General features: G+C 44.4%; 1 protein-coding gene across 1 annotated transcript in view; it reads left to right on the top strand.

The window, feature by feature from the left end:
• Nucleotides 1-15,450, top strand: part of FSD2 (fibronectin type III and SPRY domain containing 2) — a 103,600-nt gene extending 88,150 nt beyond the window's left edge. The window contains exons 12-13 of the mRNA XM_069766083.1: nt 12,672-12,848; nt 15,056-15,450. Of these exons, the coding sequence (XP_069622184.1) occupies nt 12,672-12,848; nt 15,056-15,308 (430 nt within the window). The 3' untranslated portion in view covers nt 15,309-15,450. The remainder of the gene's footprint in view (nt 1-12,671; nt 12,849-15,055) is intronic.
• Nucleotides 15,451-16,274: the final 824 nt, after the last annotated feature.

Raw genomic sequence — 16,274 nt, 5'->3', positions numbered from 1 at the left:
TTAGTATTGTGGTTTGTATTCATGATCATTATTGTAGTATTCGTTCACTATGTGATGGTAATTTGTGGTCTGGTCACAGTGTGGCGGTATTTGTTCCCTGTATCTAGTATGATTCGGTTACTATGTGTTAGTAAGATGGTCTAGTCACTGTGTGGTGGTAGTTTGTGGTCTGTTAATCGTATGGCGGTATTTGTCCCTTGTATGTGGTATTGTTTGGTGGAATATATATTCTAGTTATGGTGTGGATGTATTTCTCCTTGTATGTGGTATTATGTGGTCACTATATGCTGGTAATATGTGGTATTATTCGGTCATTATGTGATCTGTTCATGGTGTGGCGTGTTTGTTCCTTGTATGTGGCATTTTTCAGTCACTATGTGGTCTGGTCATGGTGTGATGGTATTTGTTCCCTGTATGTGGTATTTTTTGTCTTGGTATAGTGGATTGTGTTGTATATGGTGGTCATTTGTTCTCTCTGATATTAAATAGAAGATTCTTTATTTTCATTAGAGAGTAAATACTTGGAACACAGCGGCAGAGATGAACTTACAGGGATTCTCCTGTGAAAAAAAGGAATCACCTCTCCACAGGATAAGTGATAACGTATTGATTGGGGGTGGTCTGACTGCTTGGACCCAATCTGCAGAATGTGGAGCTTTTTTCCCCTTTAAACTGGACTGGCACGTGTGCCTTGACCACTGATCCATTCATTCCCTGAGTGGCTGCGAGCACTGCGCTTGTTTTTTTCTGGAAGCCCCAAAGATGATGAATGGAGCTGCGGTGAGACATCCCACCTGCCACTCCATTTTAAAATGGGGATAAGTGTCTTATCAGGGATAAAACTTCCTCATTCTTCCGATCGGTGTGGTTTCTAATGGTTAGAACTAAACGATCACTTATCCTGTGGAGCACATAGATTGGTGATAACTTGTTTTAACCAAATAATTCCTTTCATGTAAACTACCGTAATTGTGCATCACAGTTATGGTGACGCACAGTAGATGTACAGCAGCTGCCTGTGTTTTACAGTCGACGCTCCACTATAAATAGGATAACTGGGCTACCAGGTATTTGCATATAGCTGTAGGGTGGGCCCCTAGGGACATTTTCCCCTGTGGGTCCCAGGCACCCCAATCCAACCCTGACCATAGTCATTCTATGGCCGGGGTCACACTTGCATGTGCCATGCGAGAAACTAGCACAAGTCTTGCGCATCAATACCCAGCACTGCCGACAGTACTTGGGACCGGAGCATTCAGCTGCATGTATTTCTCTTCAGCTGAACGCTCCGGTCCCGAGTGCCGGTGGCTGTTTCCCGGGTATTGATGCGAGAGACTCGTGCGAGTTTCTCGCATTACACACACAAGTGTGACCCTGGCCTATGCAAAACTAAAGCATAAGGTAGAAGTTTGATATTGGCATTTGTACTTCCTGCCCATTGTCATAGAAGAAAGGCCCAAGCCAATATTTATTGCTATTTCCATTAGAAAGCATTACTTTTATGTTGTATTTCATGTACACAAAGTGCAATATGGTGATATTGCACATATTGCACTCTATTATGGTGGTTGCACTAAACACATCTCCTTTAAGTATTTTTGGTTTATTGAGACAGCTGCTGATGGTCTTGCATGGTTAAGACTTTGTTTAAAGGGAATCTGTCAGCAGGATTTCACCCCCAAACTATATATATACACACATGTAGCTCTTTCAAAAACAAGTTGATATGTAATATATAATCACTTTTAGCACCTTAAAGCAGGCCATACAGGAAAAGAATCACATCTATATACTCATGAGGTGACAAAAGTGCAATATAAAAGTATAATATGAAACATCCAGATGACTGTACTGCCACTGTATAAAGTGCATAAGTACACGTCAGAAGAAGCGTAGGCAAAACGGTGTTGGGTGTGGGGAAGGACACGGCATCGGCTGTTCCTATCTGGTGGTTCCTATTCAGGTATTAAAACTTTTATTGTCATTTGACACCACTTACGTTCAGCTGTATACTATCCGTTTGCATCTACAGGTTGCTTTTGCTTCTATTGGCATTTTGGCACTTTATAGAGAGACAGTACAGAGTTACGAGACAGGATCATATTATGCATATATATTGCACTTAGTACTTTATCTTGTCACCTCATGAGTATACAGATATGATTTTTTTCCTATATGTCCTGCTTTCAGGTGCTATAAGTGGTTACATATTACATCTGTTTAAAGGGAACCTGTCACCCCCAAAATCGAAGGTGAGCTAAGCCTACCAGCATCAGGGGCTTATCTACAGCATGTATCCTGAAAGATGAGAAAAAGAGGTTAGATTATACTCACCCAGGGGCGGTCCCAGTCTGTTTCTGGTCCGATGGGCGTTGCGGTCCGGTCCGGGCCTCCCATCTTCTTACGATGACATCCTCTTCTTGTATTCACGCTGCGGCTCCAGCGTACTGTATATGCTCTGTTGAGGGCAGAGCAAAGTACTGCATTGCGCAGGCGCCGGGCCTCTCTGACCTTTTCCGGACTGCGACACCCATCGGAGAAGAACCGGACCGGGACCTCCCCTGGGTGAGTATAAGATAACTTTTCTTTTTTTCTCATCTTTCAGGATACATCGGGGGCTTATCTACAGCATTACAGAATGCTGTAGATAAGCCCCTAATGCTGGTGGGCTTAGCTCACCTTCAATTTGGGGAGTGACAGGCTCCCTTTAAGCATTTTTCCTGTAGTATAGCTCTTGGATGGTATGACATATATTATTATCCCTCTACTAGCTATTGAACCCGTTCTACGCCCGGGTGGCGAGCATTTATATTGGTATATGGTCTCCATCCTGGTATGTGCTGCTCCATCCCGCGTCCCCATCCTGTCATGTGCTGCTCCATCCTGCGTCCCCATCCTGTCATGTGCTGCTCCATCCTGCGTCCCCATCCTGTCATGTGCTGCAGCCATCCTGCACCCCCATTCTGTTATGTGCTGCTCCCATCCTGCGCCCCCATCCTGTCATGTGCTGCTCCCATCCTGCGCCCCCATTCTGACATGTGCTACACCCATCCTGCGCCTCTATTCTGACATGTGCTGCACCCATCCTGCACCTCCATTCTGTCATTTGCTGCTCCCATCCTGCGCCCCCATCCTGTCCTGCTCCATAAAGGTTTATGGCCCCCATAAGATGCTCCATAGTATATGCCCCCTACACTGCTCCATAAAGGTTTATAGCCCCCATAAGATGCTCCATATTATATGCCCCCGTACACTGCTCTATTATGGTTGATGGCCCCATAAGATGCTCCATAGTATATGCTCCCATACACTGCTCCATTATGGTTGATGGCCCCCATAAGATGCTCCATATTATATGCCCCCGTACACTGCTCCATTATGGTTGATGGCCCCCATAAGATGCTCCATAGTATATGCCCCCGTACACTGCTCCATTATGGTTGATGGCCCCCATAAGATGCTCCATAGTATATGCCCCCGTACACTGCTCCATTATGGTTGATGGCCCCCATAAGATGCTCCATATTATATGCCCCCATACACTGCTCCATTATGGTTGATGGCCCCATAAAATGCTCCATGGTATTATATGCTCCCGTACACTACTCCATTATGATTGATGGCCCCCATAAGATGATCCATTGTATATGCCCCCGTACACTGCTCCATTATGGTTGATGGCCCCCATAAGATGCTCCATTGTATATGCCCCGTATGCTGCTGCGATATATAAAAAAAGATACCATACTCACCTATCGTCGCTGGGCGCCGAGTGCTGGGGGGCCTGAGCAGGCGGGGACACCGGCGCGCTGTGGGGGTCAGGTGCCGGTATCGCTGCTAGCTCAGGCCCCCCAGCACTTGCTATATTCACCTGGCCGTGATCCAGAGCTGCACGCCGCTCCGTGTTCCGGCTCCTCTGGCTGTGACTGTTCAGTCAGAGGGCGGCGCGCATTAAGTGCGTCATCGCGCCCTCTGAACTGTGAACGTCACAGGCAGAGGACCTGGAACACGGAGCCGCATGCAGCGCTGGAACGGGGGACAGGTGAATATAATACTTACCCTCCTGGCGCGTCCACGGTCCCTGCCTCTCCGTTGGAGATCGCGGTGTGCGTTCAGTTTTTACGCATACCGCGATCTCCTGGGAGCGTCACTCTGTGGGGTCCAGACTGCGCCGGCGCTTGCGAAGTCTATAAAAGCTTCGGACAGAGTGACGCTCCCAGCGTTATATTATAGATTTCAAGATTGGGATCTATAGGTATCTGTGATTTCTCCTCCTATTTTTTGGAGGTTTTTTCACCCTGTGTTTTTATTTTTGTTTAATTTTTATCATATTTTCAATAAATATTTGTTTTTATCATAAAGCTTGAAGCACTTTATACCTATTGGCTTTGACTATCGCTATTATAGATATTGATTGTGAATGCAGCAAATATCACTTAGGCCCCTTTTAACCCCTTCATGACCTTGGGATTTTTTGTTTTTCCGTGTTCGTTTTTCGCTCCCCTCCTTCCCAGAGCCATAACTTTTTTATTTTTCCGTCAATTTGGCCATGTGAGGGCTTATTTTTTGCGGGACGAGTTGTACTTTTGAACGATCTCATTGGTTTTAGCATGTCATGTAGTAGAAAACGAGAAAAAAATTCCAAGTGCGGTGAAATTGCAAAAAAAGTGCAGTCCCACACTTGTTTTTTGTTTGGCTTTTTTGCTAGGTGCACTAAATACTAAAACTGACCTGCCATTATGATTCTCCAGGTCATTACGAGTTCATAGACACCTAACATCACTAGGTTATTTTTTATCTAAGTAGTGAAAAAAAATTCCAAACTTTGCTACAAAAAAAAAAAAAATTGCGACATTTTCTGATACTCGTAGCGTCTCCATTTTTCGTGATCTGAGGTCGGTTGAGGGCTTATTTTTTGCGTGCTGAGATGATGTTTTTAATGATAGAATTTCGGTGCAGATACGTTCTTTTGATCGCCCGTTATTGCCACTGTATAAAGTGCATAAGTACACGTCAGAAGAAGCGTAGGCAAAACGGCGTCGGGTGTGGGGAAGGACACGGCATCGGCTGTTCCTATCTGGTGGTTCCTATTCAGGTATTAAAACTTTTATTGTCATTTGACACCACTTACGTTCAGCTGTATACTATCCGTTTGCATCTACAGGTTGCTTTTGCTTCTATTGGCATTTTGGCACTTTATAGAGAGACAGTACAGATTTACGAGACAGGATCATATTATGCATATATATTGCACTTAGTACTTTATCTTGTCACCTCATGAGTATACAGATATGATTTTTTTTCCTATATGTCCTGCTTTCAGGTGCTATAAGTGGTTACATATTACATCTGTTTAAAGGGAACCTGTCACCCCCAAAATCGAAGGTGAGCTAAGCCTACCAGCATCAGGGGCTTATCTACAGCATGTATCCTGAAAGATGAGAAAAAGAGGTTAGATTATACTCACCCAGGGGTGGTCCCAGTCTGTTTCTGGTCCGATGGGCGTTGCGGTCCGGTCCGGGCCTCCCATCTTCTTACGATGACATCCTCTTCTTGTATTCACGCTGCGGCTCCAGCGTACTGTATATGCTCTGTTGAGGGCAGAGCAAAGTACTGCATTGCGCAGGCGCCGGGCCTCTCTGACCTTTTCCGGACTGCGACACCCATCGGAGAAGAACCGGACCGGGACCTCCCCTGGGTGAGTATAAGATAACTTTTCTCTTTTTCTCATCTTTCAGGATACATCGGGGGCTTATCTACAGCATTACAGAATGCTGTAGATAAGCCCCTAATGCTGGTGGGCTTAGCTCACCTTCAATTTGGGGAGTGACAGGCTCCCTTTAAGCATTTTTCCTGTAGTATAGCTCTTGGATGGTATGACATATATTATTATCCCTCTACTAGCTATTGAACCCGTTCTACGCCCGGGTGGCGAGCATTTATATTGGTATATGGTCTCCATCCTGGTATGTGCTGTTCCATCCCGCGTCCCCATCCTGTCATGTGCTGCTCCATCCTGCGTCCCCATCCTGTCATGTGCTGCTCCATCCTGCGTCCCCATCCTGTCATGTGCTGCACCCATCCTGCGCCCCCATTCTGTCATGTGCTGCTCCCATCCTGCGCCCCCCATCCTGTCATGTGCTGCTCCATCCTGCGTCCCCATCCTGTCATGTGCTGCTCCATCCTGCGTCCCCATCCTGTCATGTGCTGCACCCATCCTGCGCCCCCATTCTGTCATGTGCTGCTCCCATCCTGCGCCCCCATTCTGACATGTGCTGCACCCATCCTGCACCTCCATTATGTCATTTGCTGCTCCCATCCTGCGCCCCCATCCTGTCATGTGCTGCTCCTATCCTGCACCCCCGTTCTGTCATGTGCTGCTCCCATCCTGCACCCCCGTTCTGTCATGTGCTGCTCCCATCCTGCGCCACCGTTCTGTAATTTGCTGCTCCCATCCATATGCCCCATACGCTGCTCCATAAAGGTTTATGGCCCCCATAAGATGCTCCATAGTATATGCACCATACACTGCTCCATAAAGGTTTATGGCCCCCATAAGATGCCCCATAGTATATGCCCCGTACACTGCTCCATAAAGGTTTATGGCCCCCATAAGATGCTCCATAGTATATGCACCATACACTGCTCCATAAAGGTTTATGGCCCCATAAGATGCTCCATAGTATATGCCCCGTACACTGCTCCATAAAGGTTTATGGCCCCCATAAGATGCTCCATATTATATGCCCCCGTACACTGCTCCATTATGGTTGATGGCCCCCATAAGATGCTCCATAGTATATGCCCCGTACACTGCTCCATAAAGGTTTATGGCCCCCATAAGATGCTCCATATTATATGCCCCCGTACACTGCTCCATTATGGTTGATGGCCCCCATAAGATACTCCATAGTATATGCCCCGTACACTGCTCCATAAAGGTTTATGGCCCCCATAAGATGCTCTATAGTATATGCCCCGTACACTGCTCCATTATGGTTGATGGCCCCCATAAGATGCTCCATAGTATATGCCCCCTACACTGCTCCATAAAGGTTTATAGCCCCCATAAGATGCTCCATATTATATGCCCCCGTACACTGCTCTATTATGGTTGATGGCCCCATAAGATGCGCCATAGTATATGCCCCCATACACTGCTCCATTATGGTTGATGGCCCCCATAAGATGCTCCATATTATATGCCCCCGTACACTGCTCCATTATGGTTGATGGCCCCCATAAGATGCTCCATAGTATATGCCCCCGTACACTGCTCCATTATGGTTGATGGCCCCCATAAGATGCTCCATAGTATATGCCCCCGTACACTACTCCATTATGATTGATGGCCCCCATAAGATGCTCCATTGTATATGCCCCCGTACACTGCTCCATTATGGTTGATGGCCCCCATAAGATGCTCCATTGTATATGCCCCGTATGCTGCTGCGATATATAAAAAAAAATACCATACTCACCTATCGTCGCTGGGCGCCGAGTGCTGGGGGGCCTGAGCAGGCGGGGACACCGGCGCGCTGTGGGGGTCAGGTGCCGGTATCGCCGCTAGCTCTGGCCCCCCAGCACTTGCTATATTCACCTGGCCGTGATCCAGAGCTGCACGCCGCTCTGTGTTCCGGCTCCTCTGGCTGTGACTGTTCAGTCAGAGGGCGGCGCGCATTAAGTGCGTCATCGCGCCCTCTGAACTGTGAACGTCACAGGCAGAGGAAAACCGAAAAAGAAATGGACACTAGAGCTCAAAAAATTGACAATTTTATTTAAAGAACCATATAAAAAATACAAAAAAACAAATAGAAATCAAATAAGAAGATGCAAATAAGAAAATGACAAGGCAACACTAGTGCCACACACGGACAAGATGTTACACTCAAGAGCAAAAAAAATTAAATAGTACTAATACCACAGGTGTATATAAGTAACATACATCAGTCAGTAAAGTAATACATATTACATAGTACAGATAACGGGAACCAGACTGATGAACTCTAGATAAATGGCCAAACAAGTGGTAATCAAAGACAAATAAATGCTCATAGAAAAGATGCCATTGCAGGGAGGTACAAGGTATGCAGGAAAATATCATATAAAGTGACTAGTGCCGTTAGATGTATACTGAGAGATACCAGTAAAGTGCCTAGTGCAAGCTAAATGTAGCAATATATATTATGAGACTCGTGCTAACCCAGACCAAGATCTTTACACTCAAGAGCCAAAAAAATATTCAATAATATTGATACCACAAGTGTACATAAGTAACATACATCAGTCAGTAAGGTAATATATACTGTGTAGTACAGATAACGGGAACCAGACTGATGTACTATAGATAAATGGCCGAACAAGTGGTAAATAAAGACAAATAAATGCTCATAGAGAGGATGCCAATGCAGGGAGGTACAGGGTATGCAGGAAAATATCAAGTGACTAGTGCAATAGGATGTATACTAAGAAATACCGGTAAAGTGCCTAGTGCAAGCTAAATGTAGCTATATATGTTATGCGACTCATGCTAACCCAGACCAAGGACATAGGTCAATCACAGATGGGAAATCCCATGTAAGTAAATACAGTTAGGTCCATATGTATTTGGACAGATACAACATTTTTCTAATTTTGGTTATAGACATTACCACAATGAATTTTAAACAAAACAATTCAGATGCAGTTGAAGTTCAGACTTTCAGCTTTCATTTGAGGGTATCCACAATAAAATTGGATGAAGGGTTTAGGAGTTTCAGCTCCTTAACATGTGCCACCCTGTTTTTAAAGGGACCAAAAGTAATTGGACAGATTAAATAATTTTAAATACAATTTTTATTTCTAGTACTTGGTTGAAAACCCTTTGCTGGCAAAGACTGCCTGAAGTCTTGAACTCATGGACATCACCAGATGCTGTGTTTCCTCCATTTTGATGCTCTGCCAGGCCTTCACTGCGGTGGTTTTCAGTTGCTGTTTGTTTGTGGGCCTTTCTGCCTGAAGTTTAGTCTTTAACAAGTGAAATGCTGCTCAATTGGGTTGAGATCAGGTGACTGACTTGGCCATTCAAGAATATTCGACTTCTTTGCTTTAATAAACTCCTAGGTTGCTTTGGCTTTATGTTTTGGGTCATTGTCCATCTTTAGTATGAAACAACAACTAATCAGTTTTGCTGCATTTGGCTGGATCTGAACACACAGTATGTCTCTGAATACCTCAGAATTCATTCGGCTGCTTCTGTCCTGTGTCACATCATCAATAAACACTAGTGACCCAGTGCCACTGGCAGCCATGCATGCCCAAGCCATCACACTGCCTCCGCCGTGTTTTACAGATGATGTGGTATGCTTTGGATCATGAGCTGTACCAAGCCTTTGCCATACTTTTCTCTTTCCATCACTCTGGTAGAGGTTGATCTTGGTTTCATCTGTCCAAAGAATGTTCTTCCAGGACTGTGCTGGCTTTTTTAGATGTTTTTTAGCAAAGTCCAGTCTAGCCTTTTTATTCTTGATGCTCATGAGTGGCTTGCACTGTGCAGTGAACCCTCAGTAGTTACTTTCACGAAGTCTTCTCTTTATGTTAGATTTGGATATTGATACGCCAACCTCCTGGAGAGTGTTGGTCACTTGGTTGGCTGTTGTGAAGGAGTTTCTCTTCACCATGGAGATTATTCTGAGATCATCCATCACTGTTGTCTTCCGTGGGCGCCCAGGTCTTTTTGCATTGATGAGTTCACCAGTGCTTTCTTTCTTTCTCAGAATGTACCAGACTGTAGATTTTGCCACTCCTAATATTGTAGCAATTTCTCGGATGGGTTTTTTCTGTTTTCGCAGCTTAAGGATTGCTTGTTTCACCTGCATGGAGAGCTCCTTTGACCTCATGTTTACTTCACAGCGAAACCTTCCAAATGCAAGCATCACACCTCAAATCAACTCCAGGCCTTTTATCTGCTTAATTGAGAATGACATAACGAAGAGATTGCCCACACCTGTCCATGAAGTGGCCTTGGAGTCAATTGTCCAATTACTTTTGGTCCCTTTAAAAACAGGGTGGCACATGTTAAGGTGCTGAAACTTCTAAACCCTTCATCCAATTTTAATGTGGATACCCTCAAAAGAAAGCTGAAAGTCTGAACTTCAACTGCATCTGAATTGTTTTGTTTAAATCTCATTGTGGCAATGTCTATAACCAAAATTAGAAAAATGTTGTCTCTGTCCAAATATATATGGACCTAACTGTAGGTGAAGCCTAAGATAAGCCTGCATACCACTAATAAAAAGGTACATGTAAGGAGTACCAACCTGCAGCCGTGTGTGGAGAGGAGCCCCGACGCGCGTTTCGCGGATACTGCTTCCTCGGGACTCACAGGCAGAGGACCTGGAACACGGAGCCGCATGCAGCGCTGGAACGGGGGACAGGTGAATATAATACTTACCCTCCTGGCGCGTCCACGGTCCCTGCCTCTCCGTTGGAGATCGCGGTGTGCGTTCAGTTTTTACGCATACCGCGATCTCCTGGGAGCGTCACTCTGTGGGGTCCAGACTGCGCCGGCGCTTGCGAAGTCTATAAAAGCTTCGGACAGAGTGACGCTCCCAGCGTTATATTATAGATTTCAAGATTGGGATCTATAGGTATCTGTGATTTCTCCTCCTATTTTTTGGAGGTTTTTTCACCCTGTGTTTTTATTTTTGTTTAATTTTTATCATATTTTCAATAAATATTTGTTTTTATCATAAAGCTTGAAGCACTTTATACCTATTGGCTTTGACTATCGCTATTATAGATATTGATTGTGAATGCAGCAAATATCACTTAGGCCCCTTTTAACCCCTTCATGACCTTGGGATTTTTTGTTTTTCCGTGTTCGTTTTTCGCTCCCCTCCTTCCCAGAGCCATAACTTTTTTATTTTTCCGTCAATTTGGCCATGTGAGGGCTTATTTTTTGCGGGACGAGTTGTACTTTTGAACGACATCATTGGTTTTAGCATGTCATGTAGTAGAAAACGGGGAAAAAATTCCAAGTGCGGTGAAATTGCAAAAAAAGTGCAGTCCCACACTTGTTTTTTGTTTGGCTTTTTTGCTAGGTGCACTAAATACTAAAACTGACCTGCCATTATGATTCTCCAGGTCATTACGAGTTCATAGACACCTAACATCACTAGGTTATTTTTTATCTAAGTAGTGAAAAAAAAATCCAAACTTTGCTACAAAAAAAAAAATTGCGACATTTTCTGATACTCGTAGCGTCTCCATTTTTCGTGATCTGGGGTCGGTTGAGGGCTTACTTTTGCATGCTGAGATGATGTTTTTAATGATAGCATTTCGGTGCAGATACGTTCTTTTGATCGCCCCCTAATTTTAATGCAATGTCGCGGCGACCAAAATAAACGTAATTCTGGCATTTCAAATTTTTTTCCCGCTACGCTGTTTAGCGATCAGGTTAATGCTTTTTTTAATTGATAGATCGGGCGATTCTGAGCGCGGCGATACCAAATATGTGTAGATTTGATTTTTTTTATGGATTTATTTTGATTGGGGCGAAAGGGAGGCGATTTAAACTTTTATTTATTTTTTTTATTTTTTTAACATTTTTTTCAACTTTTTTTTTTCACTTTTGCCATGCTTCAATAGCCTCCATGGGAGGCTAGAAGCTGGCACAGCACGATCGCCTCTGCTACATAGCAGCGATCTGCTGATCGCTGCTATGTAGCAGAAATGCAGGTGTGCTGTGAGCGCCGACCACAGGGTGGCGCTCACAGCCACCGGCGATCAGTAACCATAGAGGTCTCAAGGACCTCTATGGTTACAATGGAGAAGCATCGCCGACCTCCGATCATGTGACGGGGGTCGGCGATGACGTCATTTCCGGCCGCCCGGCCGGATGCGGTAGTTAAATGCCGCTGTCTGCGTTTGACAGTGGCATTTAACTAGTTAATAGGTGCGGGCAGATCGCGATTCTGCCCGCGCCTATTATGGGCACATGTCAGCTGTTCAAAACAGCTGACATGTCCCGGCTTTGGTGCGGGCTCACCGCGGAGCCCTGCATCAAAGCAGGGGATCTGACCTCGGACGTACTATCCCGTCCGAGGTCAGATAGGGGTTAAACATCATTTTTTTGCCATCAGGCGCAATCCGTCGAATCCGACTTGCATTATCGACGGATTGCCTCACGTTTCATCCGTTGTTTGCCGGATCCGTCAAAAATTGTTTGTCCGGCGGCCTTGCGACAATGGACAAAGTAACTTTGTGTACGTCGAAAAAATGGACAGCGATGGTTCTGTCGCCGTCAGTCGTTTGCTAGAATAGAAGCCTATAGCGTTGGATCCGTCAATTGACAGAATCCGGCGACGGATTTTTTTTTAACTAAGCATGCTCCAATACAATTAGCCAGATCCGCTAGTTGGATCCGTCCAAAAAACGGATCCGTCGCATCAGTTTTTCACAATCTGCGATGGATCCGTCAAGCCAACGGATTGTGACTGACGGCAAAAAACTGATGTGTGAAAGGGGCCTTAGAATCATGGTTTACATTACTGTCATTATCAAGTGTGACAAATTGTGAAGACGTTTGGGACCTTTATATTATTACAGTAGTTCTTCCTCATTTTTATAACTTATCTTGAGAATGTGAACGTAGGGATGACATTCGTGTACTAAATTTTTATATTTTCTAGGTGCATTGCAGTTTTAGCAAATCTCATCCCTTTCAAGGGGAGGCATTACTGGGAGGTAAAAGTTGATGAACATGCAGAGTATCGGATTGGAGTAGCCTATGAAGATATAAACAGGAGTGCAGTCCTCGGGGCCAACAACAGCTCCTGGTGTCTCCGACATATCCGGACACCTGCAAGGTAATGTGACGCTGCCTACATACTAGTGAACTCCATACAAAGGAGAACTTATACAAAATGGTATGTAACCCACATTGCAAATTCAAAAATACAGTAGATTTATTAATGTATTCACAATGTATCACAAGAAATCAAGTTAACCACCTGAGAGACAAGCAAAAGAAGGCAGCAAAACACAGCAAGAGGAGACAAAGTGAATCCAAGTACCGTATTTTCTGCTGTATAAGACGACTGGGCGTATAAGATGACCCCCAACTTTTCCATATAAAATATGGAATTTTGGATATACCCGCCGTCATCTTATACGCCCAGTCATCTTATACGGCGTGTGCGGTGCATATGGTTCCCAGGGTCTGGAGGAGAGGAGACTCTCCTTCAGGCCCTGGGATCCATATTCATGTAACAAATAAAGAAAAATAAAAAATATGGATATACTCACCCTCGGACGGCCCTTGGCTCTTAGCGGTGCAAGCGGCAGCCTCCGTTCCTAAGAATGCATTGAGCGTATGACCTGCAATGATGTCGCGGTGATGCGACCGGTCACGCGACCGCGACGTCATCGCAGGTCCTACGCTCAATGCATTCTTAGGAACGGAGGCTGCCGCTTGCACCGCTGAGAGCCAAGGGCCGTCTGAGGGTGAGTATATCCATATTTTTCTTTTTCTTTATTTTTTACATGAATATGGATTCCAGGGCCTGAAGGAGAGTCTCCTCTCCTTCAGACCCCGAAAACCATCCAGGATCGCTCCCTGCACACGCCGTACCTGGCGTATAAGATGACCCCCGGATTTTGAGATGATTTTCAGGGGTTAAAAAGTCGTCTTATATGCCGGAAAATACGGTATATGCTGACCAGGTGAATCACCAGTAGTCTTATATTGTATGTATATGGAAATCACAAGACAATTGATAGAAGCAAAAATCAAGGATGCAACTTTCAATAGGTGGGTATAGATTTACTACTGCCAAGTGCGACCTGGACACATTTCAGATGGACGGTGACAAACTGGAAGGGGTAAAAGACTTCAACCGTCTCAGATCAACGATCACTCAAGATGCAGCGACGACACCGGAAGTCAATAGGAGAATAGCTTTGGACAAATCAACAATGAAGTCACAGGACAAGGTCTTCAAACAGAGGAACATTTCAATGGCGACGAAGACACAGCTCTTACATAGTTTTTTTTTTTTTTTTAACAGATGCGAATCCGGGATGATAAAGAAACGATAGGGAGGATGAATCGATGCCTTTACAATGTTGTGCTGGAGAGGGATGTTATCAATACCATGGATGGCAAGAAGAACAAACAAATCAATTTTGAAACAAATCAAGCCAGACATGTCACCTGAAGCAATGATCACCAAGGTATGACTTGCCTACTTTGGAAACATTATACGAAGAAAGCAATCACTGCAGAAGGACATCAGAAGAAGAATAGAATGAACAATGGGAAGAGGAAGACCAACAACCCGACGGCTTGATGCAATCAAGATCACGACAGAGAAGACCCTGATGGACCTATCTAAACTTGCACAAGATTGATCTTCCTACAGATTGTTCATCCATGAAGTTGTCATGGATCGAGACCAAGCCAAAGACTGTTAAAAAATATATATTAAAACATACCTAATGGTTACAATTGACCAGGTACCAAGTGAATTGAAAGTCTGAAGCAATCAAGATGGACCCATATTGCTCTTCTCCTGCTGGAATGGAGTCAGACCCTGACATGGGTTTCGGCATAAGCCTTCATCAGTGAGGCATTGGATATGTCTAAAATGTACACCTATTGAAAGTTGTTTGACTCCCCCCTCTATTATTCTTTACTTGGTCTCTTATAATTTGCATCCTTGTGATGTGCCGTTATCATTTGTCTTATGATTTCCATCAACAACAGTGGAGCTAATAAATGAGCTCACAGGCTGTGTCCGAGTTTAGGGCACAAGCCACTGAGCTCAATAACACAGCACTGACATCACATCTCCAGCACTGCAGACAATAACAAACTCTGGAAGCAGCAGAGCAGTCTCAGTGCTGGACATGGGGACGGTGAGTAAAGCACAGTTTATTTGTGTAAACAAACTGCAGATGGTTGGACAGGGTTTTATGGAAACAGGAAAACCCCTTTAACTTATAGAACGTAAACACAATTTATTTTAGGAATTGCTTTTAAAATTTTTTTATTATTTTGTTCACTCTCCCACAGGCACAGATATGAATTTTTGCACTGCGGCGTGTCTCCAGATATTCGGGTATCAATACCTTTATTGAGGATTGGAATCCTACTTGATTATGATTGTGAAAGATTATCATTCTTTAACATGGACATACTCCAGCACTTGTACACATTTGAATGCCAATTTCGCCATCTAGTGCACCCATGTTTTGCACTAGAAAAACCAGGACGCTTAAAGATACATAATGGTATTCCAATGCCTCAATCACTGAATTTATCCTGAGGACATGGAAAATCATCACATGAACTGTTGGAATCCCTGTGGAATAGTGCACCTATGTATGCAACATATGGAAAAGATTCTTCTTGTGGCTGGGGTGCCAGCATTGCTGTAATATACTCCAATAAAACAGTAACTTGGCTCATGGAGATTAATGTGAAATTGATCTGTAGCATAGCTATACATTTCCACATGACAGTCCTTGCAGTAAGTTGATTCATAGTAGCTGTCATAGCTCAAAATAATTAAAGGAAATCTGGTAGCAGGTTTTTGCTACATAATCTGAAAGCAGCATGATGTAGGTGACGAGATTTTGATTCCAGCGATGTGTCACTTACTGGACTGCTTGGTGCAGTTTTTGCAGAATCTCCATTTTGTCAGTTGTAGATCTAGCAGTGCTCTGAATGCCAAGCTCTGTAGGACCCCACCCCTGATTGGCAGCTTCCTGTGTACACTGTACATTGTCTGCAAGCTGCCAATCAGTGGTGGGAACGGAGTTACACAGATTACCTGGACTGTCTTGCATGTGAGACTAATATTTGACATGTGCATATTAACCTCTTTTGCTATGAAGCCCCTAAAATATCTGATGCAAGCAATTACCTTCATTAGTCACATGGTTAGTGAAAGTAAGTCCACCTGTGTGCAACCTAAGTATCACATGGTCTGACAGTATATACATTTTACCTTTTCAGAAAGGCCACGAAAGACCAAAGAGATCTCCAGACAAGTCAGGGACAAAGGTGCTGAGAAGTTGAAGTCAGGGTTGGTTTATAAAAAAAATATCCCAATCTCTGATGATCCCCGTAGCACCATTAAAACTATTATCATCAAACGGAAAGAACATGGTACCACAACATACCTGCCAAGAGAGCCGCCCACCAAAACTCTCAGAGAGAAAAAGAGTTTGTAGCCAGCTCACCGGTAAATCACCGCAGGTGCACGGAACTCCGCTGCAGGAAGACGATC

This window comes from Ranitomeya imitator, chromosome 4 (assembly GCF_032444005.1).
Source record: "Ranitomeya imitator isolate aRanImi1 chromosome 4, aRanImi1.pri, whole genome shotgun sequence".
In the NCBI taxonomy this organism is placed as follows: Eukaryota; Metazoa; Chordata; class Amphibia; order Anura; family Dendrobatidae; genus Ranitomeya; species Ranitomeya imitator.
Note: the sequence above shows the minus strand (reverse complement) of the source record. Positions and strands in the feature narration are given on the sequence as shown.